The following is a 26420-nucleotide window of genomic DNA, read 5'->3' on the forward strand; positions in this document are numbered from 1 at the left end:
ACCAAAAGCTGAAAATTGGTCTGGTTATTAAGGGCGTTTAAGTGCCCAGTGGCCAAGTGGTTAAATGTCCATAGTCTGGGCACAGGTGCACTTTAACAGAACTGCACCCTAAAAGGGAAGTTCCACTTTATGTCCACCCCCCCCCCCCCGAATGCTTTTGGGCATTTGGGAGCGGGAACCTAATCTTAGTAGGTACCTGCTCCCACTTCTGGTCACATCACTTAAGCCTTTACACCGGAAATTCAGGTGATGCAACTGGTTCAAGCACTGCAGATGAAGGTCAGACATTTAGTACTTAATCTAAGTCTGTGAGCATATCCAGCATCTATTATTGCAAATCTGATCATTTAAGGACTGTTTCCCTTTCTTTGAAAATGTATACTGTGGTAGGCTGAATTGAGGAGAAGGGGTTCAGTGGAACCTGACATTGCAAGTGAGCACAAGCAGGTTGTGCGCTTCTCGTTCTCAGAAAGATGTGTGTTTTTAGCAAACTTTACACCCAATGGCATGGGACCAATGTAGGAATGCCGGTTCCAGTTTTGCAATGCAAAAAAACAGAGAATCTACAAAAAGCAGCCATACAGGTATTGGCTGTGTTTAACTATTAAATCTATACAAATAAGGAAGGGGGGGGGGGTTTGTTGTAATAAACTACAATAGCTCCATGTCTTAACAAGATTTCTAAAGCACAATTGAAATCCTGAGGGTGGAATCGAAATGACTATAAATGGCAATGCAAGGAGCTCTGGAATCTACCAGTGATTATGAGTTACACAAATACTTTACCTTATTGCTGGTATGAAAATGGCCCAATTACAGTCATGTGGAAAGTATATCTGATGGAAATTGCTGACTTTTCCAACATATTCAAATTGCCGAACATTATATCTTTATTTAAATACTGCCTGCATATAAAGGTTATATGCTTAATAAGGGGGCTTTCACGCTGATGCGGTGCGTTTTTTCTGCAGCGTGGGTGCAGCGCAGTGTACCTGTGGTTTTCATGCAAGTAACCTACGCTTTGCGGCTTCTATAACATTGTGTGGTTTTGGTTCATTTTCTGAAAGCAGACCAAAAGTTCCTGCATGCAGGACTTTTGGTGCGCTTTCAGAACACATCAAAGCTGCCTGATCTAATAAGTCTACGCAAAAAGCAGGTAACCAGCATGAAAAAGTACACTAAGCTGCAGAGAAACTGAACCACATCAGTGTGAAAGCGCCCCAACACAAAGTAAAAAATGCCTTTTCCGTTATAAAATATCAACAGATGTATCTGTGTTGTGGAAAACACAAGTACTTTGGTCTCAGAAACTAGTATTGTCCCTTTACCAGAAATGACTCCTTGTAGATGTTTTGCATAACTGCCCATTGATCTCAAATCAACTCTGAAAAATGTGACCACCTCTTCATGCAAAATTCCTTCAGTTGCAAGACGTTTGAAGGTTTCTTTGCATAACTGCCTATTCCTCAAAAAACATTTCAGGGATTTGACTAGGCCATTTTCTGTGCTTCAGATCATTATTGTGATGCAAAATCCAGTTCCAGATCAACTTCAACTTGTGGCAGATAGCCTCACACTCTCGCACTTTAATACGATACAGAATGCATTGTTGATTTAATGGCTGCACGCTGCCAAGGCGGTAACCCCAACCTATAACGTTTATACCACCATGCTTCATAGTCTGTATGGGGTTCTTCTCCTGAAATACTGTCTTTGGTTTGAGCCAAATATGTCAATTGTTCCTTTTGCCAAACATCTCTATCCTGGATTCATTAAGCCATAGCACATTGTTCCAGAAGGCCTAGTCATTGCCTGTATGTTCATTGACAAACTATAATCTTGCTCTAATATAATTTTTGAACAGCATTTTTTTGCTGGCACACTTCCCATATAGGATAAAATTATGCCATCTCTAATTGTAGATGCATGCAGTTTGACACCAACTGTTAAAAGTTACCTGCATATCTGGAAGATTTCTTTTAGCATCAAAAAGACAGCTCTTGGTCTGAATTTGGTAGGCCAAGGAGCCCAGGACAAATCTCCCTCATTTATAGTTTCATTTTCCTTATAGTGGATAGATCGATTTTAAATCAACTCAGTGATCTCAGTAAATACTTCCAGGCACCCAAAAGCTTCTGTGCGCCTCAGAGAACTCCATTGATATTGAGCATAACAACGCACCACACATCAATAGTAGAGAAAACACCAGACTTTAGATATTGGTTGCTTAAATTAGACATGTCCCACTTGCACACTCCCTAAGGCCCCTTGCAGATGGGGCAGACTCTGCCAAGCAGATCCACCTGCTCAACAAGGGATCTGTATGCTGATCACCATGCTTCTCTATGAGACTGTCGGATGGAAACTGACTGCTTGTCGGTTTCCATCCGACTATGATCCCATCCGTTGGATGGATGGGGATCCTCATCTGTCTGTTTTTAGCGGACCGAATTAGATGCTGGCGGGTGTCCGCTGGCGTGACAATTTTTTTCACGTGACAAATCTGCAGTTTTGTTCATTTTGATTATGAGAATGGAAATTATGTGTGGTTTGTTCAAGTATATCACCTTATATGTAGGCACAGTTTGAACAGTGACCAAATAGTTGCCTGTTCAAAAAAGCTAAAAAAGTACATTTCTATGGGGCCTATTTACTTTTTCACAAATTCCTTAAAGCATAAATAACATGCAATAGTGTAGCAGCAAGCTTACCTTCAGATAGTTTACAAGAGAATGAGGCTTACTGATATAAATTATCTTCAAAACTTCTTCAGGCTAGCTGTTGGCTGCTATTTCCTGTTGTGGAGACCAGTATTCGCAGTGTGCCATCTATGTGCTGGGTGACTGGTCTCCTCACTGCCCACCCAGCGATTCTAAGCAGCTCGGACGTCATAATGGAAGCAGGAAGATACTAGCTGCTGATACAGTTTACTATGCCTCTCTGTCTTGCGCTGTCCCTGAGACTTAATCCACTAAACAGTGTCCTGCAGCTCTTGTGTGGAAGAAAATGCACAATGGTGTAAAACGTTAGTGGAGCTGACTTGCTGTCTGCTGTGCCATTCTCTGCACCCCTGAACTTTAATCCACGGATCAGTATCTAGGATCTCTGAAAATTGGCAGCAGAGTATAAGGCTTCAATGCAGCAGACCTCCTATCTGTCTACGGTGGAGTACTTCTGCTAAACCACTGATCAACAACCTGCACCTCCTGGCTAGGAGCTCATGACATGGACAGCAAAGTAAGATGCTGTAGTAGAGCAGACTTGGTGTCTGCTCTGCTGTCTCTCTCTCTATCCCCCTTTAATTAGATCTACTGATCAGCTGCATGGGAGCTCTGGGTACAGTGGGTGAGGCTTCAATGGAGCAGACTTGGTATCTGCTCTGCTGTTCCTCTTGCTGCTTGCTTCCCTGAGCCTCAATCCTTGCTCAGTAATTTAGTCAATGGTCCTGGAGCTCTGAGAAGATACAGCAACAGAAATCCTAATCATAGCAGTAAAACTTCAGTTTCGAAAAAAAAATTCTGTTCATGATTGGTCTGTTATTAAAATGTGTAACACGTATATAATTTACTATTTAGTGATGGGGAGAGTGTGGTCAGTCTCTGGTACCATTACATTACTAGCTGATTTTACTTGGATATAGGGGTGACAGGTTCCTTACTACCCTCTAACTGCCCACAAACCCACACACAGAACCACCCTGCAGATCCTCCCTCTGGCAGCCCCTGCTGAGGAAACTCTGAGGGGCCCTATGACGACGTCACAGAAAATATACAGAGGAATATCCCCTCAAAAGGAAATGGATCATTTAACTGCATTGCTCTGCCCATAGAGAGGGTGCTGGAGAGAGTTATTTTTTTGCTTTGTTTGGAGTTCAGCTTTAACCACTTTCCAACCACCTCACATACATATACGGCGGCAGAATGGCACCACTGCGCAAACCCCTTTAAGAGCCATAGCAGGCCCGCTGAGCGTGTGTGTAAACACACACGCATTCCCGGTTCTGTCATGGGACAGGAGACTGATTGTGTGTTCCTACTAAGTAGGAACAGACGATCTGTCTCCTCCCCCAGTCAGTCACATCCCCATACAGTTAGAATCACTCACGAGGGAACACATTTAACCCCTTGATCGACCCATAGTGTTAACCCCTTCCCTGCCAGTGACATTTACACAGTAATCAGTGCATATTTATAGCACTGATCGCTGTATAAATGTCAATGGTCCCAAAAATGTGTCAAAAGTGTCCGATCTGTTCGCCACAATGTCGCAATACAGCAGTACAGCTATATCCCCACCATTACTAGTTTAAAAAAAATAAAAATGCCATAAATCTTTCCCATAGTTTGTAGACACTAACTTTAGCGCAAACGAATCAATATAGGCTTATTGCGATTTTTTTTTAACCAAAAATATGTAGAAGAGTTTATATTGACTTACACTGATGAAGAAATTTGTTTTTAAAAAAAAAAAATTGGGATATTAGAGTAAAAAAAAAATTGTTTTTTTCAAAATTCTCTGAATCTTTTGTTCATAGCGCTAAAAATAAAAAATGCAGAGGTGATCAAATACCACCAAAAGAAAGCTCTATTTGTGGGAAAAAAAGGACAATTTAGTTTGGGTATAGCGTCGCAGGACTGCGCAATTGTCAGTTAAAACAACGCAGTGCTGTATCGCAAAAAATGGCCCAGTCAGGAAGGGGGTAAATTCTTCCGGGGCTGAAGTGGTTAAATACTGCCTTAACCATTAAAACAGGCATGTCAAACTCAAAATTGGTGGACCATGCCAGGGATCAAAATTTGTCTGCAGCGAAGGCTACACCTGTTTTGTCTTAGAAACATTACATTGTAAAATTGAGTAAATTTGCACATAAAAATTATGTAAGCTGTTGCAGTTATTAGCTGGACAGCAGCTAGGGCCTCTTACAATTTGAAGGACATCTTCCACTTTGGTAACCCCCACCTGAGGGCAACTTCAATAATAGTAAAGCTATCTTCAAACTTAAAATACTGAGGGTTGTACGAGGTCCCAAAAATACCAGTCTGATAACCCTGCCCTAAAATAGTCCTGTAATGGGAAAAATACACAGGCTACCATTACTGACTTCCTCCTGATACCCAATATCCCAACTGTCTGTACGCCACCTATCTGACCTATGTACCGACACAGGACAAGAATGTGGTGAAGAGATTCTGAACATCTGATCGGCATACTTTGATTTCCGTGCGATTACTGTGATTTCAAAACTATAGAAACCTATGGGTAAACATCAGTTACAAAAAGTCACAGAAAAGCTGGAGGATGTCATCAGGCTCTGCATACACTCCAAAACTACGAATACATGTTAAGGCACTTGCAGGCAGTTTGTAATGCCAGCCCTGCAAGAGTCATGTAAGAGTCAAAAGTTCAAAGCTGACACAGATTAAGCCTAATGGAGAAAAAGTACCCTGGTGTAATCTTTCTAGTACTTAGAATGTTTTATGTTGACCTGCTGAAAAAGGCAAGTTTTTTCACATAATACTTACCATCAAACTCAGGAAAGTAATCTACAAGGTGAGAGTACATGATCTTGTCTTCAAGAAGGTCCTTCTTATTGAGGAACAAGATTACTGAAGAATTCTGGAACCAGGGATATGTGATAATCGTTCTAAAAAGAGCCTTGCTCTCCTCCATCCGGTTCTACAAAGAAAATACAAATAAAACCACCATGAAGTTTTTCTGTTTGAGCAGAGATCCCATATGAATCAGATAAAGTAAGGAGGCTGGATTTCAATGGTTCAGTTTTTGATGTTAGGAGAAAAAAAAAAAAAAAAGATATACAAGGTCATGCAGTGCAAAATGCTGGGGGTAAGTGGAGAAAGCACAAAGCCCAGCAAAGGTTGGATGCAAAATATCAGTGGTGAAAAGTCAAAACACCAGGCATCTAAATCATACCAAATATCAATTTTGTTTTTAAAAAACGCTAAGGCTCGGTTCGGAGTTACGCAAATTGCATTTATTTTGAACGACATCCGATTTGCATAACGTGAACCAGACCAACTTTCAATGAAGCTGGTCCACATACATGCGGACCGATTGCAGTGCAAATGAAAAAGGGGTCCTGTGCGTTTTTCAGCCAGCTGAATGGAAACCACACATATGTAAACCCAGCCTAAAGCACTGATTTGCAACTAGGAGCATTGGCATCCTGCCATGTGTGGTCCTTTCGAAAGAATTCGGAAGCCAAAAAGTTAGGATACCCACCTCATTATCAGACTCCACAAGAACCTGGTCATATTCACTAAGGGCAACTAGGAACATTATGGATGTAACATTCTCAAAGCAGTGTATCCACTTCCTCCGCTCAGATCTTTGACCTCCTACATCAACCATTCTGTTAAAGAGATAATAATAATAAATAAATATACCTAAGAATATAGTAAAAGCCAGTGAGTGCTTAGGAGGTGGAGCTGCTAGCATAAAAAAGTGACCAACCTAGTACCCAGTCAAAAATCAAAACAATGTGCGGAGCATAAATACAATCATAAGTATTACAAAACCTTATAAATCACCTAAAACTTTATTTAAAGGGGTTGTATACCCATTCCAACGACTTTTCTTTACAAGGAGAATTGCAGGTTATAAAATTAGTTATGCTAGAAGAATGTCTCCTTACCTGCTTGCCTTGCGAGTAATCTGTATATTTCTGTCTAATGTCGTCACCCGTGCATGCGCCGTATGTCCCAATTTTCAAGCAAGCATAGACCTTGCTGAAAAAATGCAGGGACTATGCCGAGGCTGCGTCATTTCCTAGTGTCGACGTCAGCCCCGACATCCAGCGATACTTTCTTTTACTTCTTCCTCATTGAGAAGAGGATTGTGGACACCTTGTGACTCACGTCACAGGGTTGAGGGCTATTACTGTGCATGCATGGGATTATGGAGAGGAAAAGCTATTGCGTACGGAAGTAAATTAGAAGACAGACGCAGAAAACCAGAGTTGATATGGTGCCAGCTAATATAGAGCAGCAGCGTTTCGAATATAAGGATGTTTGATAGCAAGAACGATTTTTGGCCATACTCTTGGTGTCCATTTTATTGTAAATAAATATTTTGATACTAATATTGTTTAAGTCATTTATCTTTTGGAGAGTTTACTACCGCTTTAAAGTGGTTGTAAACCCTTACAGACCACTTTTCACTACAGATAAGCCTATAACAAGGCTTAACTGTAGCTACCCTGGATATGTGCAGGTTTAGGAGATATCCACTGTAAAAGCATGTGCCAACGTCATCGGCATATGGGCACTGAAGCAACGGCTCTTTCGTGCTGTTGCTTCAGTTAGTGTGCAGTTACCGGCAGCTCCCGCGCACGTCATTGCGGCTCTGGCCAATCACAGAGCCGCAGCCCGCGATACCAGGAAAAAAAATCCAGGAGAGATGTCGCCGGCCAGAGCAGTGTGCCAGGACCGCTGCGGGGGCTTCGATCTAAGGTAAGTATTACAGGTTTTTGTTGTTTTTTGTTCGGTTGGTTTACAAACCACTTTAATAAGTGTGAAAACATATTTATAAATACTAATAAACACCATAAATGTGTTAGTCTCCATTTAAAAAAAAAAAAAATTATATAAAACGATATCCACATACATCAAAATGTCCACGAAAATTCCTCTTCAAGTGGCACTTCCTAGTGCAGCAAAATGAAAACGTAATGTGTCTCCAGTGCTCGTCCTTCACCAATATACACTCACCAGAAGGATATTATTAGGGATTAGCTCAATGTTCAGGTCGAACATAAGTTCGACTCTTACATCGGGTGTTTGCCCATTTGCCGAACAGCAAACATTGTGGGGCGTTCGAGGAAAATCTGAGAGCTGTGGAACTCCCCACAATGCAATGCGGGATCACAGTGCATTGCTGTATGGATGATTGGCCAAAGTATGCATCTGACCGGCATGCTTTGGGCAATCACAGCACGCTCTGCTAAGAGAGCCATTGGCCTATCATGGCTCAGAGGGACCAAGTCGACGCCCCACACTATATAAAGGCTGCTTACACGGTGGCCGTGTGTAGTGTTGTTGGCGTGGACAGAGGGATAGCTTGATTTAGATTATGCAGGCAGGTTATTCAGTTAGTGGCAGTGTATTTGAGAGAAATATATATATATATATATATATACACACACACACACACACACACATATATATATATATATATATATATATATATATATATATATATATATATATATACATACATACATACATATATATATATATATATATATATATATATATATATATATATATATATATATATACATACACACACACACATACAGGGGGTCCCTGGGTTACAAACAAGTTAGGGACTGTAAGGCTGCTTTCACACCGGGGCGGTAGGGGGAGTCGGCCGGAAAAACAGCGCCAGCGGGGGGTTAAAACCCGGCTTTCACACTGAACAAACAGCGGAGGCTGTTTTGGGGCGGTTTGCAGGCGGTATTTTTAACGCAATAACGCCTGCAAACCGCCCCAGTGTGAAAGGGGTCTTAGTTTGTTCTTAAGTTGAACCTGTTTGTAAGTCGGAACAGGTACATTTAAGTGTAGCTCCAGCCAAAAAAACTATTTTTAAGCTTTTTGGATAGCACAGGGAAACACCCCTGTAACATTTGTTTTGTTGTGTGTGCCCCTGTTCAGAAGATTTCACCTCACTTTCTGTCCCAATGACTATTAGATTTTGAAAATTTTGGGTTGTTGTGGAAACAAGCCTTGGTGATAAAGCATCAGTGGAGGTACCTTTTCCCCATAATAGCTCTTACAGGAGTGAATTTCCCTTCCTAGGGGTAGATTTCCTCTCACTTCCTGTTGTCTCTCTCCGTTTGTAAGTCAGATGTTTGTAACTAGGGGACCCCTTGTTTATATATGTATGTATATATATATATATATATATATATATATATATATATATATATATATATATATATATATATATATATATATATATATTTTTAATATATTATATATACACACACACACAAACACATACTCTCTACATCCATTGCAGCCCATATCTACAGTGCATTCTGTGGTGTACGGTTTCTACTACACTTCTGGTGGTGTACACAGTAACAGGGGCATGCAATTACAATTTTTGATATATTTCAACGCAGGGTCCACTCCTGCGCCCAAGAGTAACAGAGCTTACAGTGTTGTGGCACCATCACCACTACCCAAAGCCCAATCTTTCTGCCCCTGTTTAACAGGGGCATGCAATTACAATTCTTGATATAATATTTCACAGCAGGGCTCGATCCTGCGCCCGACAAGAGTAACTGGGGGGGGGGGGGGGTTCGTGTTCTGGTACCACCAACATCTAAGACTACTGCTGTTCAGATTATATAGTGCCTGGAGGACCCCCACACTATTACAAAAATGTGGGTGCGGTGTTCCCCTTAATATCTATACCAGACCTGGAGGGCCCGTTATGGATTTTGGGGGGTGACATCCACGCCATTTTTTTTTTTTTGGTATTTTTATCTATATTGCCGGGATCCAACAAACAATACATTACCACCGCAAGCAATTTTAAACGACATTTTTTTACCTTTAGAAATGTCATTTTGCCGTGGCAGTGTTATAAACATGGGAAAGATGTGCTACTTTACAGGCATACTATAGACACCCCCCAGGCACAATATTTAAAGGAATATTTCATTTTTATTTTCACTTTAAGCATTATTAAAATCACTGCTCCCGAAAAAAACGGCCATTTTTAAAACTTTTTTTTGCATTGTACATGTCGCCTGGGGCAGGACCCAGGTCCCCCCAAACACTTTTTATGGCAATAATTTGCATATAAGCCTTTAAAATTACTACTTTTGATTTTTCACGTTCGTGTCCCATAGACTTTAATGGTGTTCGAACAAATTTTTTTTGCCTGTTCGCAAGTTCTGCTGCAAACTGAACCAGGGGTGTTTGGCTCATCCTTAGTTATTAGTAAACAGTATTGCACAACACTTCAATCATATGAAATCTCCAGCAATCGCTCTTCCGTGTGTGTAACACTCAGCTGGGGGGAAACCTAGTCAAAAGATTCTCACCATAAGGAGCTTGAGAGGTAATATATAGTGTAGTATTTATTTTATAGATTTCTCCATTAAAGTTGATGTAAACCTTAACCCGATTCATGAAATTTGAGATGGGCACATATCTGCAGTGTTTTCTTATCTCTCTCCAAAGCCCTAAGTCCCATGGCTTTCTCCTGCTCTGTTCTTCTGTTATCACCATAACTTCTGACAAGTTCTCTGTCAACTGTGATAAACCAGCCTGAATTTTGTGTCAGGGTGGGTGCTATAAATAGATTAGCAGAGAGCTGGTCTATTCACAGCACAGCTCTGCAAGTCTCCACCTATGTAGAGGGGGGTGTGTGCCTTCCCTCCAATCAGCTGTCTCACAGTGTATGGCAAGAATCCACACCCACAGGTGAATCAGGAAGAGAAAATTCTAACAGGACGTGCACTTTCTAAAGAATATATAAATCTGCAGATATACATGTAAACCTTATGTAGGAGGATTGGTTTCATCATGGATATCATCGGAGGCTGTTCACTTCACTGGGTATATGTGAGGGTTTACATCCACTTTAACCACTTCAATACTGGGCACTTTCCTGCCCAGGACAAATTTCTAGCTTTCAACACTGTCGCACTTTGACAACTGCGTGGTTATGCAACACTGTACCTAAACTAAATTTGTATAATTTTCTTCCCATAAATAGAGCTTTCTTTTGGTGGTATTTGATCATCACTGGGGTTTTTATTTTTTGCTAAACTAAAAAAGACCGAATTATTTTTTAAAAAGAAGTTTTTGTTTCTGTTATAAAATTTTGTTTTCTCCTTCATTGACAGGCACTGAAGAGGCGGCACTGATATGTAGACTTGATGGGCACTGATAGGTGGCACTGATGAGGTACTGACAGGTTCTACTGATGGGCACTGACTAGCGTTTGATGGGGAAATGATCCGTATTATTGGTGGCACATCTGATGGGGCTGTGCTGATAATCAATGTGTCGATTCATCAGCACAGACCCCCCCTCTGACCGGGATTGCCGCCGATCGGCTCACCATCAGTGCGAACAGAGGAACGCCGTTTACCAACACTTCCTGGTTCACGCTGTGATTGATCACAGCTGATTACGTGATAGGGAGCCTCCGTCAGAAGCTCCTTACTACAATCGGAGATGCAGTGTGTCAAAGTGACACACAGCACCACTGATCGCTGTGGGTGCGCGCCGTCATGTTATCCTGCTGGACGTTTTACAACGCCCAGTCATGATAACTGAACCACCGCCCGGCCGTCATTCTGCTATGGGAAGTGGTTAAAGTACAATTAAAAGCACCCACTTGGTGTACACCCCACAAAACATGGCCTGACTTACAGTGATGGCCGCCGGTCTGGAACTTGGAAGTGGCGGCGTGACGTCAGCACGCAAGGCACCAACTAATGCGTTTCGCATTAAGTGGTTAAAGTGGATGTAAACCCTCACATATACCCAGTGAAGTGAACAGCCTCAGATGATACCCATGATGAAACCAATCCTCCTACATAAGGTTTACATGTATATCTGCAGATTTATATATTCTTTAGAAAGTGCACGTCCTGTTAGAATTTTCTCTTCCTGATTCACCTGTGGATGTGGATTCTTGCCATACACTGTGAGACAGCTGCCAGTGCACGCACATCTTCAGGGGGCACGCCTAACCTAGTCCAGACATATTTTGTTTGGTGTACATCATGTGGATGCTTTAAAATTTATAAATTTATAAAATAAATACTACACTATATATTACCTCTCGGGCTCCGTACAGTGAGCATCTTTTGCCTAGGATGCCAACGCCTGAGTGTTTGACACACAGAAGAGCGATTGCTGGACATTTTATTCAATTGGAATGTTGTGCAATGCTGTTTACTAATGACCCTCTGGTGAGTGCATATTGGTGAAAGAAGAGCACTGGAGACGCATCACGTTTTTATTTTGCTGAACTGGGAAGTGTCACTATTAAAGGAATTTTCGTGGACAATTTTGATATATGTGGATATCTTTTTGATCACATTTAAAGTGTTTATTAGTATTTATAAACATATGTCTGTTTTTTTAAACTCAATAAGATAAGTTATATGATAAGGTTTTGAAATACTGTATTTATTGGCGTATAACACTCACTTTTTCACCATGAAAATTGGGTGCAAATAGTGCGTGCGTGTTATACGCCAATACTTCAGTTTTAGCTGCCTCGGAGGGGATAGGGAGGGGGGGCAGGACGAGCACCGTCAGATTACATACAGTGAGAATCTCCTGTTTACTTGGCGGCCTCTGTAACAGGAACTCCTGTCTCCTGGGCCGCCATTGGACCACTGTTCTGTCTATCATTGGAGATTCTCACTGTATGTAATCTGTCGGCGCTCATCCCGCCCCCTCCCTGTCCCCTCTGGGCTGCAGATGGGCATCGATCAGGCTGCACTGATGGCAATGGTGAGGCTGCATTGAAGTGGACTGATGAGGCTGCATTGATGGCACTTGTGAGGCTGCAGATGGGCATTGATCAGGCTGCATTGATGGCAATGGTGAGGCTGCAGATGGGCACTGACCCTTATTTTACTTCAAAGTTCCTTATTTAAAATTTAAGTTTTTTTTCCTGAAACTTCCCTCTTAAAATGAATGTGCGTGTTATACGCCTGTGCGTGTTATACGCCGATAAATACGGTACTTAGGATTCTATTTATGTGCTGCACATTGTTTTGATTTTTATACCTTTAAGAGAGTTTTTACAGCTGGGCTCAAACCCCAAGAACTTCTTTGTAGGGCTGCAACTAACGATTATTTTCAACTGATTAGTTGGCCGATTAATTGAAACAATCGGTTAACAACCTTAAAAAAAAAAAAAGTGTGGTGTATAATTTAGTTAATATGTAAAGTTTTTAAAAAAAAGGCAATTTATTCTTAAATATCTCTATGCAGTGGTAAATATAAATAACCAACTATATGATTAGGGAGCAAAATATCTAATCCACTCTGAGAATAACAGACAGAAGAGATATACTGTATATATTATTAGAAGAGATCTACTGTATATACTATTAAAGGGTGAATGGTAAAAATCATCAGATTCAGATGTCTTCCTTCAAAAAAAAAAAAAAAATGTAATTTTAAGAATGTTCATTCGATTTTCTAATCGTTAATGGGGTCAAATCGGTGTTCATTTTCAACCACAGTGACGGAAAATTTTAAGATAGAAAACTTCTTGGTTAAAGGAATTTTCAGACAGTATGTGGCTTTCGTTCAGTAATTACATTCATTTTAAAAACAGAATGTTAAAAACAAGTGAAAATTTCAAACAACATTCTTTCATTCAGCGAATGTACAAAGATTTTGCGTCTGAATATTCTCATCCAAAAATTGATCCCTGTGGCCAGCATAAGGCTCGGTTCACACCTATGCAGTTTGTTTTGATCTGTTTCTGCAGTGCGTTTTGATTTTTTGCGCACATGGTTTTGCTGCGATTTGCGTTTTTGCATTTTTTTGGCCAATTTGTTGTTGGGCAAATAAAAAAAACACAAATTGCTGCAAAAACACATTACATGCTTTTCTGCAGCTTCAGGTCCCTGACCCTTTCCAAATATGCAGCGGCTGAAAAAAGCATAGATGTGAACATGTCCCATAGGAAACCATGTAAATGCACTGTAGTGCGTTTCTGTAAAAGCACCAAAAAAAAAAAACACAGATGTGAACCAGGTCTAAGACGTTTAGTAACATAATAGGGTTAAAAAAACGAAAATGGTCCCTTTATAGTACAAAAAAGCAGATAATCACTACTGTAAGGAGTTCATTTTTTTACTCTAGAACTGTGAAAGTAATATTTACAGTAGCGATTATTTGCTCTTTTTGTACTATAAAGGGCTCATTTTAGTTTTTTAACCCCATTATGTTACTGGCCGATTAATCGATTATGAAAATAGTAATCTATTTGTTGTTTCAGCCCTACTTCTTTGCAAATATTACTTCATGTAAAAATGTAATATACAATGATACACTACTGAAACCTCTGATACTGTGAAAATTAAGAAAAATAAGAAATAAAAATAAAGGACGGTGTTAAGGTTTGTGCTAAACTTAAAGTGGAACTAAAAAGGCAAAACTTTTTTTTCTTCGTTTTGGATAGAGTAAGGGAGGGTTAAACGTCCTGTCTACCAAAGAGCAAAAACAGCTACATGTTTTTTCAGCAGTGCACTCCTTGGTAAGTGTGCCTACAGCCTCATATTTGTATATCTGCAGTGTGAGATGTAAAGCATTGCACACAAGCACCAAAAATGCCACTTTTTCGGCGTTCAGGCATTTTTCTTGTTTTGCAGCCCACTACTTTGAAAAGAAAAATTGTATTACTGGTCAGAATTTTACACGCATAAGATTACACTCTCTTCAATTCTGGGAGCATATACATGTATGGACGTTTTCACTTTTACATGTAAACGCTCACACTATATGGACCGTACTTATACACACAACCTTCTGCCAGTAATAATTGGCAATATTATATCAGTACCGTATGCAAGGACTCTAAAAGTTCTGACTCAACAGCAAAACTTCCACACTATGAACTTTGGAACTAAAAACAAAATTGGTAAGCAATACAGCATTTACCTAAAGATGATGTTTTCCAAGTCAAAGGGGTACTCTATTATACCAGTTGTTGGCACTCTGACACGCAATACATCTTGCTGTGTGGGCAGGTACCCAGGCTTGGAAATGCGTTCCACGTCAGACAAGTAACTGAAGAACAGAAATAAATAGAACTCCACACTTAATAAGAGCAATAAGGAGTTAAGCACTCTTAAGTAAAAGCATTATCTGGAAAAACAAACAATAAGGTTTTTCTTTGTCAAAAAACACTAGAATTTACTTATGAACCAAAAAATGTGAAGTATACATTGTTTTAGATAGAATGATGAAGAGTTAGAGGCCTCTGTCAGGCTTTTACTGTGATCTATATCAGGATAGAAGTGTTGGGAAATCTCTCTAAATCCCTGACAAATGTGTAATTGCTGTCCGTGTCCTGTGTCCGTGTCGACAGTAATCTAAAATTTCAAGTACAGGTGGCACCGAGATAGAAACGAGGGGAAATATTTCCCTGTTGGGGATTACAGACAGTAACCCTTCCCCACTCTTTAACCCTTTTGTCTTTTTTCTTCAAATAGTATCTGAATCTGTCCTCATTTATACCGCCTGTAAGCCCTTGTAGAACAAGGGTCTAGTCAAACATTCCCAGATAAGATTTACACAGCTTTCCCTCAGGAGCCACATATTTTGAAAGCAGAGCTTCACTGTATCTGAGCACCACAAGCCGAACACACCAATTCATTCATATTCAAAGCAAACTCCCCCATCCATCCAGGTCTCCATGTTTTACTTTGTTGAGAAATCACTTTGAAAAAACCCCTAGCATTTCTGGCTGTGGCCCTCTTGAGTAAGGGTAAATGATTCATGTAGCATTTACTTTCTTGAATCTATCTGCCCTTAGCTCAAGCATGCATGAAGTAACAGTGTGCTTAGCTGAGAAAGCCCCTCTCAAATCCTGGAGACTCCTGGGATGTATGACATCATTTGCCTAGGCAAGAAACCAGGAAGTAACTGAACAAATAAAAAAAATTTTAAAAAGTTTAAACACAAGTAAATTTGATATACTTCCCTATTTACTATTGCTAACAGCACGATAATTAATAATAATCAATGTTGATTGAGAGAGTGAAGTTCCACTTTAATTGAATCCAAATTTGAAAAACGCGTAAGTCTTTGATGAAAGTTGCATGACTCCTATGTGAAAAACACCTGTAAAATATTTCCCCGGGTGTGACACAATGGCTGATAAAGTGGCTGTAAAGGTTAACTTTTTTATCTTAACCACTTGCCGCCCGCCCTATTACAAAATGACGGTGGCAAAGTGGTTTGATATTCCTGACCGGACGTCATATGACGTGATCAGGATATCGAGCCGCTGCGCGCCCCCGGGGGCGCGCATCGCGGCGATAGTTGCTGCGGGGTGTCAGTCTGACACCCCGCAACACCGATCTAGGTAAAGAGTCTCTGAAGGAGACTCTTTACCACGTGATTAGCCATGTCCAATCACGGCTGATCACGATGTAAATAGGAAGAGCCGGTGATCGGCTTTTCCTCACTCGCGTCTGACAGACGCAAGTAGAGGAGAGCCGATTGGCTGCTCTCCTGACAGGGGAGGGGGGGGGTCTGTGCTGATTGTTTATCAGCACAGCTCCCCCTCGGATCCTACCCAGGACCACCAGGGAAGCCGCCCAGGACCACCAGGATGGCCACCACACTGGACCACCAGGTATGCCCCCTAGACCCCCAGGGAAATGCCAATATGTGCTCAGGCAGCTGCCAATCTGTGCCCAGGCAGCTGCCAATCAGTGCCCACTCCACTGCCTACCACTGCCAGTGCAACCAGGGATGCCTATCAGTGCCGCGTATTAGTGCCCATCAGTGTCACGTACCTGTGCCACCTATCAGTGCCCATCAGTACTGCCTTTCAGTGCCATCAGTGCCAACCAGTGCCACCCATGAGTGCCCATCAGTGCCGCCTATCAATGCCCATCAGTGCTGCATATCAGTGCCACCCATCAGTGCCACCCATCAGTGCCGCCTACCAGTGCCCATCGTCGGTGCCACCTCATTGGTGCCTTATCAGTGCCCATCAGTGAAAGAGAAAACTTACTTATTTACAATTTTTTTTTAACAGAAACAAAAGCAAAACTTTTATTTTTTTCAAAATTTTCTGGCTTTTTTTATTTGTTTAGCAAAAAATAAAAACCGCAGAAGTGATCAAATACCACCAAAAGAGAGCTCTATTTGTGGGAACAAAATAATAAAAATTTAGTTTGGGTACAGTGTAGCATGACCGCTAAATTGTCATTCAAACTGCAACAGCACTGAAAGCTGAAAATTGGTCTGGGCAGGAGGGTGTCTAAGTGCCCTGTATTGAAGTGGTTACAATAATAACAATGTTACACTTGCCTGCTCTGTACAATGGTTTTGTAAGGCATGGCCTCAAAAAATCCTCTTCTGGGGGCCCCCACTCTTGGGCACAGAGCTGGATCAAGAGAGGACTTGGGTAATTATTTGGGGATTTGGGGAGGTGGGGGGGCTTATGGATTTTTTTTTACCTTAAAGCAGACAATGCATTAAAGTGGAGTTCCACCCAAAAATGTAACTTCCAATTTAAATGCAGTTGACTCCCTGATGTGCCACATTTGCATGTCATTTCCCACTTCCTCCCTCCCTGCAATCGTCTGGGACATGTCTCAAAGCACTCAGTTCGCTCCCGGCTGTGAAGCCACAGCCAGGTGCCCAGTTAGAATGCCAGTGCAGCTGAAAGGGGGGGGGGGTGGGGAGCAGCGAGGCTTCGTACGCCGCGCTTAACTGGACCGTGGGACAAGTGAGTGTCTGATTATTAAAAGTCAGAAGCTACATTTTTTGTAGCTGCTGACTTTGAAATGGGTGGAACTCCGCTTCAAGGTTAAAAACCTTTAGCCTTTACAACCACTTTCCGCTTGTAGGACAATATACTGCAACGGTGTGAACTACTGTGGTCATCTGAAACCTGTTTGCAATGCATGGCCAAATAAGTGACATTGTTAATCCAAAATATCCATCCCTGACTGCTTGGCTCAAATACAGTAATTCATAATTTGTTTTGGCTTTTCATGTGTTTATAATCAGATTCCATTGTTGCTATATGACCAGTATAAAACAGGCTGAACTATGTAATCACTGCATGTACAACCACCACCGCAGAAGCCATATATGCCATAACTTCCCCCATTGTAGCTGTAGACACACACACACTTTCCCCTCCCAACCTCACAGTAAACCCCTGACCTAGTACTGCAAATTGTTTTATTACTTAAAAATAGTAAGAGATGTAATAAAGTGCTGGTAAAAAAAAAAACATCTTTTATATCAACAACCATGTGGCCCAAAGCTAGACACATTTATATAAAAAGGTGTTACATTTTGGTATTTACAATTTTCATTGCATGTAAAGGATTAAAAATGAAACATAAAAAGGTGGACTTACTATTTGGCAGAGTCTGACAGCTGGTATTCTCGACGTCTATCATAGCATTCTTGGATGCCTGGGTCATTCCACAAGGTTTTGATTGCACTAATATATGGCTGTTCAAATGTACACACTTTTTCCACATCAACTTCTCTCACAACGAGCGCATTAGCCTGGAAAAAAAAAATGAGGTAGCAAAGTCAGCAAAGTCAAGAAGCCAAAGTTTACCCATCAGAATGCATACACAGGTTCAAGTTTGGTTGAGGCAACAAAGCAACAATGCGGTCTTGTAAGTCTCCCAAAAACATATGTACCTAAAGAACATTGACCCTGGAAGGGAGAACTCTGATGTTGCTCGAAGGACTTCGTGAGGTATAACTGAAAAATTGATCATTCCTAGTGGTTTTCCAAAAGTCTAAGCCCTCGAATTATGTTGGATAAAAAATAAAAATAAAAAAATCTAACAAAGATTAATTGAAATCCTGATATTTAAGGTTTGTTTTTATATGCAACCCAAGTCTTATGGGACAAGCTATGAGTTGGTTGGTATCTATGTTGTAAAAGGGCACTAGACTTCAAGAGTGAAATATCAGACCAGTGCCATGCCTAAAAATGCTCAGACTGCTTTAGCTTTTAACCAAAGCTAGACCAAAGCTTTTAACCACTTCCCACCCAAGGTACATATACCTGAACGTCCTTGGGTTTCAGTGGTTATACTGGAATGATGCCTGCGCCTACAGGCATCATCCTTTTCAGCCAGTGATTCTCCTTCATGCAGAAGTTATCTGCTTGGCAATTTAGCCACTTGATCACTTCTGCGGGTGGCAAAAGGGGGTCCCACTCCCATCTCCCAGGTGCGCCTGTACCATCGCAGAGACTGAGAGCGATACGGCCATCCCTGTACAGAGAGAGGAACGGATGTTGCTCCTCTGTGTAACCCCGGAAACGACGAGTAGCTCGTCACTTATGGTTCCGCCCGTTTGTTTACCTGGCCACCGGTTGCCAGGAAAGCAGCCGATGTGTAAAAAAAAAAAAAAAAAAAAAAAAAAAAAAAAAAAAGGCATGTAAAGCACCCGTCTCACCGTGCAAATGCGAACACATACGTTACACCCATGGCTAAAACAGGAAAGATTTGAGATGTGAGCTGCACTTTCCAAACAATGTAGAAAGGGAAAGACATCATATATACATGTAAAACTTATGTAGGGAGATTTGTTTCATCTCTGTGTATCATCTGAGGCTGTTCACTTCACTGGGTATAGGAGGGGGTTTATAACCACTTTAACCTCTATTGGACCACCCCACGTATATTTACTGCAGCGGGGGTAACCTCTTTGTGCGAAATCACGTACCTGCCCGCCGATCGTTCCCAAGGCAGACAGAGCTGCGGTCTGCCTATGTAAGCAATGCAGGTTGCCGTTCTGTGACAAGAGAAGACAGATCATGTGTTTCTGCTAAGCAGGGACACGGATCTCTGTCCTCTTACAGTACAAGCACCCCCCCCCCAGTCAGAAAGCATTCCCTAGGGACAAATGTAACCCTAACCCTAAGTAGTGTTGCAGTGCATATTATTTTTTATTTTTTTTTTTTATTTATAACAGACAAAAGGGGGCCCACATGGACCTATGTTGTACAAAATATACAGTATATCTTCACCACACAACAATACAAAAAAAAAAAAAACTTGGTACAACAAGCAGTGTTTTTTAACAAGTATATAAATCAATAAAATATATATTTCCTGAGTTGCGGTGCATTAAGTAAATACGGTCCCATGAGCTCCCTCCCTTTTCCCTTTTTAAAAAAAAAAAATAATAATATAGGGTCCTATAGTCAGGAGGGGAGAGATAGTGGGAGGAGGTAAAGTTAGGGGGGGGGGGGGGGGGGGGGGGGGGAGATAAAGAAAAGAGGAGGGGGGGTGTAGGGGAATGTTCCACGCGATCATGGGGCGACCTGAGTCCTTGCTGAGAGGCAATTGAGATGTCAAGAATCCTGTATCTAAAGTTTAAAAAATTGAAATGGCTTGTGAGTGTTCAAACAATCGGAGTAGCTTCTCGTAAAGCTTGTCCCTCATTAGAGAATATGAACAAGTTCCAACCCTGCCATGTTTTGGAGAATTTTTCCTGTCTGTTTTGTGCAGTATGAATGAGATCTTCCATATGTTTAATTTCTTCTACTTTTTTGATCCATAAGTCTATGGTTGGTGGGGTTGAGGACTTCCAACGTAGTGGAATGCAGGCCTTAGCTGCATCTAGGAGATGTCGGAGTACAGACTTTTTGTATGTCTTCGTGGGGATGTCAGCTGCATGTAGGAGAAAGAATGTTGGGTCGTCCTTGATCTTGTAATCTGTAAATTTCTGTATCGTTTTCTTAATTGTTTGCCAAAAGCTTGTCAATCTAGGGCATGACCAGAACACATGTAGTAGTGTCCCTATTTCTGTTTGGCATCGCCAACAGAGGTCAGATGTCGTCGGGAAAAGTTTGTGCAACTGTGCTGGGGTCCTGTACCAGTGTGTTAGAATTTTGTAGTTCGTTTCCTGGGTTTTGGCACATATAGAGGATTTGTGTGTGAATCTGAGTATTTGTTGTTTCTTGGTTGTACTAAAGCTACAATCTAGTTCTTTTTCCCATTTAGTTAGGCCTGGTGGGACGAAGTCTGATGGGGGTGCATTCAGAATGTTATAGGTCAGAGATAGTGTGTGTGATAGTATCCCCTGGGTTGAGCATATGTCTTCTAATGTGGTGAGTATCTGTACATTTGTGGGGGGTTGTATGGTTTTAAGAAAATGACTCAGCTGAAACACCCTCAGGAAGTCTAGTCTATACGGGCCCGTAGGGTCTGTAAGTTCTGCGTTTGTTTATCAGCGTCCTCCAGTACTAAAATGGGAGGCTTGATAAATACCCGACCTAACTAGATTCCCAAAGACCACATCCTGTAGGCCTAGTGCAAACAGTGGGTTCCCTAGTATTGGATATAGAGGGGAATTTGGGGAAGATAGGGATGCCCGCGTTAGTAGCCGAGCACAGGTTTGTATGGTGTTTCCTATTAATGGATGACGTTTAGTCTCTATCGGAATCGCCGAGTGACACCAAGGAGCCCTTCGGAGAGGAACTGTACATTGGTTTTGTTCAAGACTGGTCCAAAGTTTGGCTTCTTGATGACGACACCAGTCTATCAATCTTCCCAGATGCACCGCCTGGTAATAGGCACGGACATCTGGTAATGCTAGGCCTCCGGACTGTTTAGGGAAGACTAGTATTTTATTTGCAATTCTCGGTCTTCGTTTAGCCCACACGAATTCCGTAAATATTGATTGTACCTTCCTGAAGTAAACGGCCAGTATGTTTACTGGCAAAGTCTGCATGAGGTAGAGGAATTTTGGGAGTATGGACATTTTTAGTATGTTACACCGTCCCACCCAGGAGTGTAAACCCATACCCCAATTGTTTAGGAGTGTCTGTATCATTTTTAGTAGCGGCGGGAAGTTTAATTCATAGAGCCGAGATAGCATGTGGGGGATCTGTGTACCTAAATACTTCAGTGCGGTGTTAGTCCATTTTAAGTTAAAACTGGATTGGAGGTGTAGGAGCTGGGGATTTGGGACTCCCACCCCCATTGCTTCTGATTTGGTGAAGTTGATCTTCAAGTTGGAGATGTTACCGTATATGTCAAACTCTTTAAACAGGCTCGGGAGAGAAGTGGTAGGGTTCGTGATTGAAAACATAAGGTCATCCGCATATGCGGACACCTGATATTGGGTTTGATTTATTTCCACTCCCCTGATGTTAGGGTTTAGTCTTACATGGCACAGAAAGGGTTCAAGAGATAGGGCGAAGAGGAGGGGCAAAAGAGGACAGCCCGGTCTCATCCCATTAGTGATAGGAAACAAGTCTGATAACACTCCATTTGCCCTGACTCTAGCTGTCGGTGTTGTATAAACCGCCTCAATCCATCTCAGCATGTTGTTACCCACTCCCACATGGCGAAGCGTTTCAAACATAAAAGGACCAGTTTACACGGTCAAAAGCTTTTTCAGCATCTGTGCTCACAAAAACACTCAGTATCTTTGTAAGGTTGGTTACGTGGATTAGGTTCAGAACTTTAATGGTGTTGTCCCTTGCTTCCCTGGTCGGGACGAAACCCACTTGATATAAGTGTATTAGGTGTGGGAGGTGTAGTTGTAGTCTAGAGGCTATTATTTTGGTGAACAGTTTGAGATCTGTGTTGAGCAGGGAGATTGGCCGATAACTTCCGCATTGGGTCAGATCTTTCCCTTCTTTTGGGATGACCGATATCTGGGCTTGCAATGTAGAGCTGTGGAACATCCCCTCCTCTGTGTGATTATTAAATAGTTTGACCATGTGATTTCCTAGGGATAGTAGTAGTGTTTTGTAATATTGGATTGTAAGTCCATCTGGGCCTGGAGCTTTCTCCGGTTTGGTGTTGCCTATAGCTATTTGTATTTCAGATAATGTTATAGGTTCTTCTAAAAGGTCCCTTGTTTCAGTTGGTAGTGTGGGCATTAAGAAGGTAGTCAAATATTCCCTCATGTGATCTATTGGTGGATGTGTCATGGGGATGTTATAATCTCGTAGTAAGATTTAAATTAATTTGTAATTTGCTGGGGTAAGGTAGTTTTTTGGCCTGTCTGTGAGGTTACATGTGGTATATATGACGCTGACCTTTGAGTTTGTAGAGATTGTGCTAACAGTCTACCACATTTGTTTCCGGATTCGTACACTTTTTTCCGGGCAACTTGCATTGCTGCCTTCGCTTTATAATGAAGTAAGTCAGTGATTTGCCTATGGACCGTGTCTAGTTCAGTTCCCAGTTGTCTAGTCGGGGTCTGTTTGTGTGCAATTTCTAGTGCCTGCAACTTGTTTATCAGTGTAGTCATTTGTTCTGTCCTTATTTTTTTAAGACGTGCGCCGTGTTGTATAAGGATGCCCCGTATCACTGCTTTGTGTGCTTCCCATACAAGACCTGTGTTACTATCTGTGATGAGGTTAACTTGGAAGTAGTGTGCTATTTCCCTGGTTACAGCTGCCAGCGTCTCCGGGTCCTGCAATAAGCTCTTGTTAAGTCTCCATGGGCTCCTTTGTCCTCTATAGAAGTCTGTCAGAGCATAGCGCATCATGACTGGGGCGTGATCTGACCATGTAATGGATCCTATAGTGATGCTCTTAACTGCCTGCAATTGTCTATGGGGTATCAAAAGGTAATCTATACGTAAATACGTTTGGTGAGGGCGGGAATAGAATGTATAGTCCCTTTCACCAGGGTGAAAAAGACGCCAGGTATCTATCAATTGGGCGGTATGCAGCGCTGTGTGTATTGCTTTGCGTGTTCCTCGGGGCGTGGATGAGGTCCCCGACGAGGTGTCCTCTGAAGGGAGTAGGGGGATATTAAAGTTCCCACCTACAATGAGTTGGCCCTCTGTAAACTCTTGAAGTAGTTTCAGATGTTTCCTGATAAAGACATCCTGGTGGCAGTTTGGGACATAGAGGTTAGCTATAGACACCTTCACTTCTCCTATCTTGCCCTTGAGGAAGAGGTATCTTCCCATCGGGTCTGTCTTTATAGCAATCAGGGACCAAGGGATTTTAGCCGAGATCTGGATTGAGACACCTCTGGATTTGGCCTCTGTGAACATTGAATGGTATACTGTCGGATAGTATCTGTTTTTTTAGAATGGGAAGGGCATTTTCTCGGAAGTGTGTTTCTTGCAGCAGAACGATGTCTGCCTTCATGCGTTTCATGTCATTTTGTAACATTCGTCTCTTTTCAGGGACGTTGAGGCCTTTAGCATTTAATGTGATGATGTGAAGTTCGTCCATGATCGCGTGGAGCAGGGGGGGAGGGAACAAGGAATTAGGGGGTGTAGTTAGGGGAACAGTAGTGGGAAGAGAGGGAGGTAAGAGAAATTAGAGAGGAGAGAGGAATGAGGGTAGAGATCCCTCTAAAGGTATGTTTGAGATTCTAAAGTAATAGCAAAATATTGCTTGGACGCTCTACAGGAAAACCTGAGTATTGAGCGTAATCCTAAGTGGGAGTGTGTTTAGCGAGGGTCTTGGGAGACACCCAGGCACCGCCCGTGTCCTCCCCGGCCCTAGATTGTGTATGAAATCAGGTGGAAAGTGGATATATGTTAGTACTGTGGATCAACATTCTTATAAAACAGGTACTGTTTATCTCAAACAGTGTATGAAAGTACTAAGTATGCAGGTCGGACATCTAACTTAAGCAATAGAAAACCAAAAACATTTATATAACCCCCAAATAGGTTAGTTAGTTACCCCTCCTCAACCCCCCCCCCCCCCCCCGAGCCAAGTCAACATTTCTCGGTTACCGACCCCCCCCCCCCCCCCCCCCCAAAAAAAAAAAAAAAAAAAAAAGTAAGTCTCGAGCGTTCCATCCAATTATCACTTTGGAGGGTATGTGATGTAAAGAGTCACAGGTCCGAGGATACCCGTAGACACCAGGGATACAGCATTTTGACCAGTCCATCGAGTGATGTACGGGCTATGGTTGATATAGCAGCCATATTGCTATAGGAGAGAGGATTAGTTCCCAGTGAATGGCTCTCCGTTGTGCAACACGTGTTAACGTGGTCCCAGTGAGTTAGTGCTTGCTGTAGGTGTGCACGCTGACTTGCAGCATCCGGTGAGGAATTAGCAAGGTTTCAGGTGGGTTAAGTGTAGGCATTGTGAGTGAGACAGAATGGCCCCCTGTAGGTGACCTGAGATGTTCCGATGAGTGGTGGAGGGTATGGGTCATCTCGTTTCCATTACGGGGTACTGTATAAGCCAGCTGAGCAGTAAAAAGGGGCAAATAAAGAAAAAGAAAAATATCGCTAAACCAGGTTAGCTACAATAACTGGGTTCCCCTTCGTTTTAGGATGATTGGGCACTGTAATGAGAGGTTACATCTCCCACCCAACACTCGTGCAACGGTTACATGCATTTAGGCCGGGGGGGGGGGGCACCCGAACAGCGGCCGGAACATTCCGTCAAATGTAAAATATGTATGTAAACTTCTTGCTTTGTCCAGAGCCTGATAACATGCCCCTGGGGTGGTAGGTTAGCAAACTGGGGGAGTCTCACAGTGGAGGGGCCTTAGTCTCTGGGGTTCAACTTAGAAAGTGCCATGGTGTCCAGCCCTGCAGTTCACAAAACAATAACTGGCAAAACGTAGATATGACTCACGTGATCCGTTCCCATTGGAGGCCCGGTAGCGTCCTCGGTTTCTCTGGGACCGAGCAGGCTGGTTGGGTCGAGTCGTGAGTGGACCTGAGCGACCCGTTGGTCTCGGTATTTTCAGTAGCCAGTTAGGAACTGGGATCGGGTCAGTCCCCAAGAAGGTGAAGAAGGCAAGAAGATCTGCTGGTGACCGCAGTGCAAAAGAAGATTGGGAGGAGCGGAACAAGACCGCCAGGGGGTACCCCCATCTATACGTGCATCCATGCTGTCTTGCTGCCTCCAATAAAGGTTTCAACATAGCTCGGCATTGAAGTGTGGCTCTGGAGATGTCTGGGAGAATCTGTATGTGTGCTCCGTCAAATTCGATGTCGCCGTTCTCCCAGGCGCTGCGCAGGACGGTCTCCTTTTGAGCGTACCGGTGTAAACGGCAGAGGACATCACGGGGTCTTGCAGGGTCTGTAGATTTTGGTCCCAAAGTTCGATGCACCCTGTCAATCTCCAGGGAGGGTGGTGGGGTCCCCAAAAGTCTGTATTATGGCGGTAACTGTCTCCGCCAAGTCTTCAGGTCCTGTTGCCTCTGGAATTCCCCGTAGCCGCAGATTGTTGCGGCGGCTACGGTCCTCCATTTCCTCGATGTGCAGCTGCATCTCTTGAATCTCTAGATTCTGGGACTCATGTGCTTGCTCTAATGTTAACACTCGGGATTCCAGTGCAGAGGACAAATCCTCCCCGGTGGACACTCGTTGAGTGATTGTGTGCAGTTCTGATTTGATTTCCTGCATGTCCCTGCTGTGTGCCTCTTTAACACGTTGGATTAGGGCTTCAATGTCTGCCCTCGTAGGTAGGGCCTGCAGCATAGCGCGGAGGTCATCATCTAGCCTGGTTTGACTTTGTGAAGTGTCTGCCTGCCCGGTTCGGAATGCAGCTGGGGTCCCCATGGATGGATCTGCGTCCATCAAAGTACTAGGGGGGGTTACCTGTGTCACAATGAGACTTCTCTCTGAGCGTGCTGCACGTGGCGCGGAGACTATGGCGCCCGGCGATGGTTCTTGCCTGTCTCTGAGCAATCGCGGAATGCCGAGTTGTGCGGTCGGGGTCCTCGTCCCTCTTGTTGT

The 26420-nt window shown here is 42.6% G+C and overlaps 1 protein-coding gene across 1 annotated transcript in view; it reads right to left on the reverse strand.

Moving 5' to 3' along the window:
• LOC141103824 (guanine nucleotide-binding protein subunit alpha-11) overlaps nt 1-26420 on the reverse strand; it is a 147187-nt gene that overhangs the window by 28462 nt on the left and 92305 nt on the right. The window contains exons 3-6 of the mRNA XM_073593834.1: nt 18124-18278; nt 14676-14804; nt 6241-6370; nt 5523-5676 (exon numbers count right to left, since the gene is read on the reverse strand). Of these exons, the coding sequence (XP_073449935.1) occupies nt 5523-5676; nt 6241-6370; nt 14676-14804; nt 18124-18278 (568 nt within the window). The remainder of the gene's footprint in view (nt 1-5522; nt 5677-6240; nt 6371-14675; nt 14805-18123; nt 18279-26420) is intronic.

The sequence above is a fragment of the Aquarana catesbeiana genome, linkage group LG01 (assembly GCF_042186555.1).
Source record: "Aquarana catesbeiana isolate 2022-GZ linkage group LG01, ASM4218655v1, whole genome shotgun sequence".
NCBI lineage: Eukaryota > Metazoa > Chordata > Amphibia > Anura > Ranidae > Aquarana > Aquarana catesbeiana.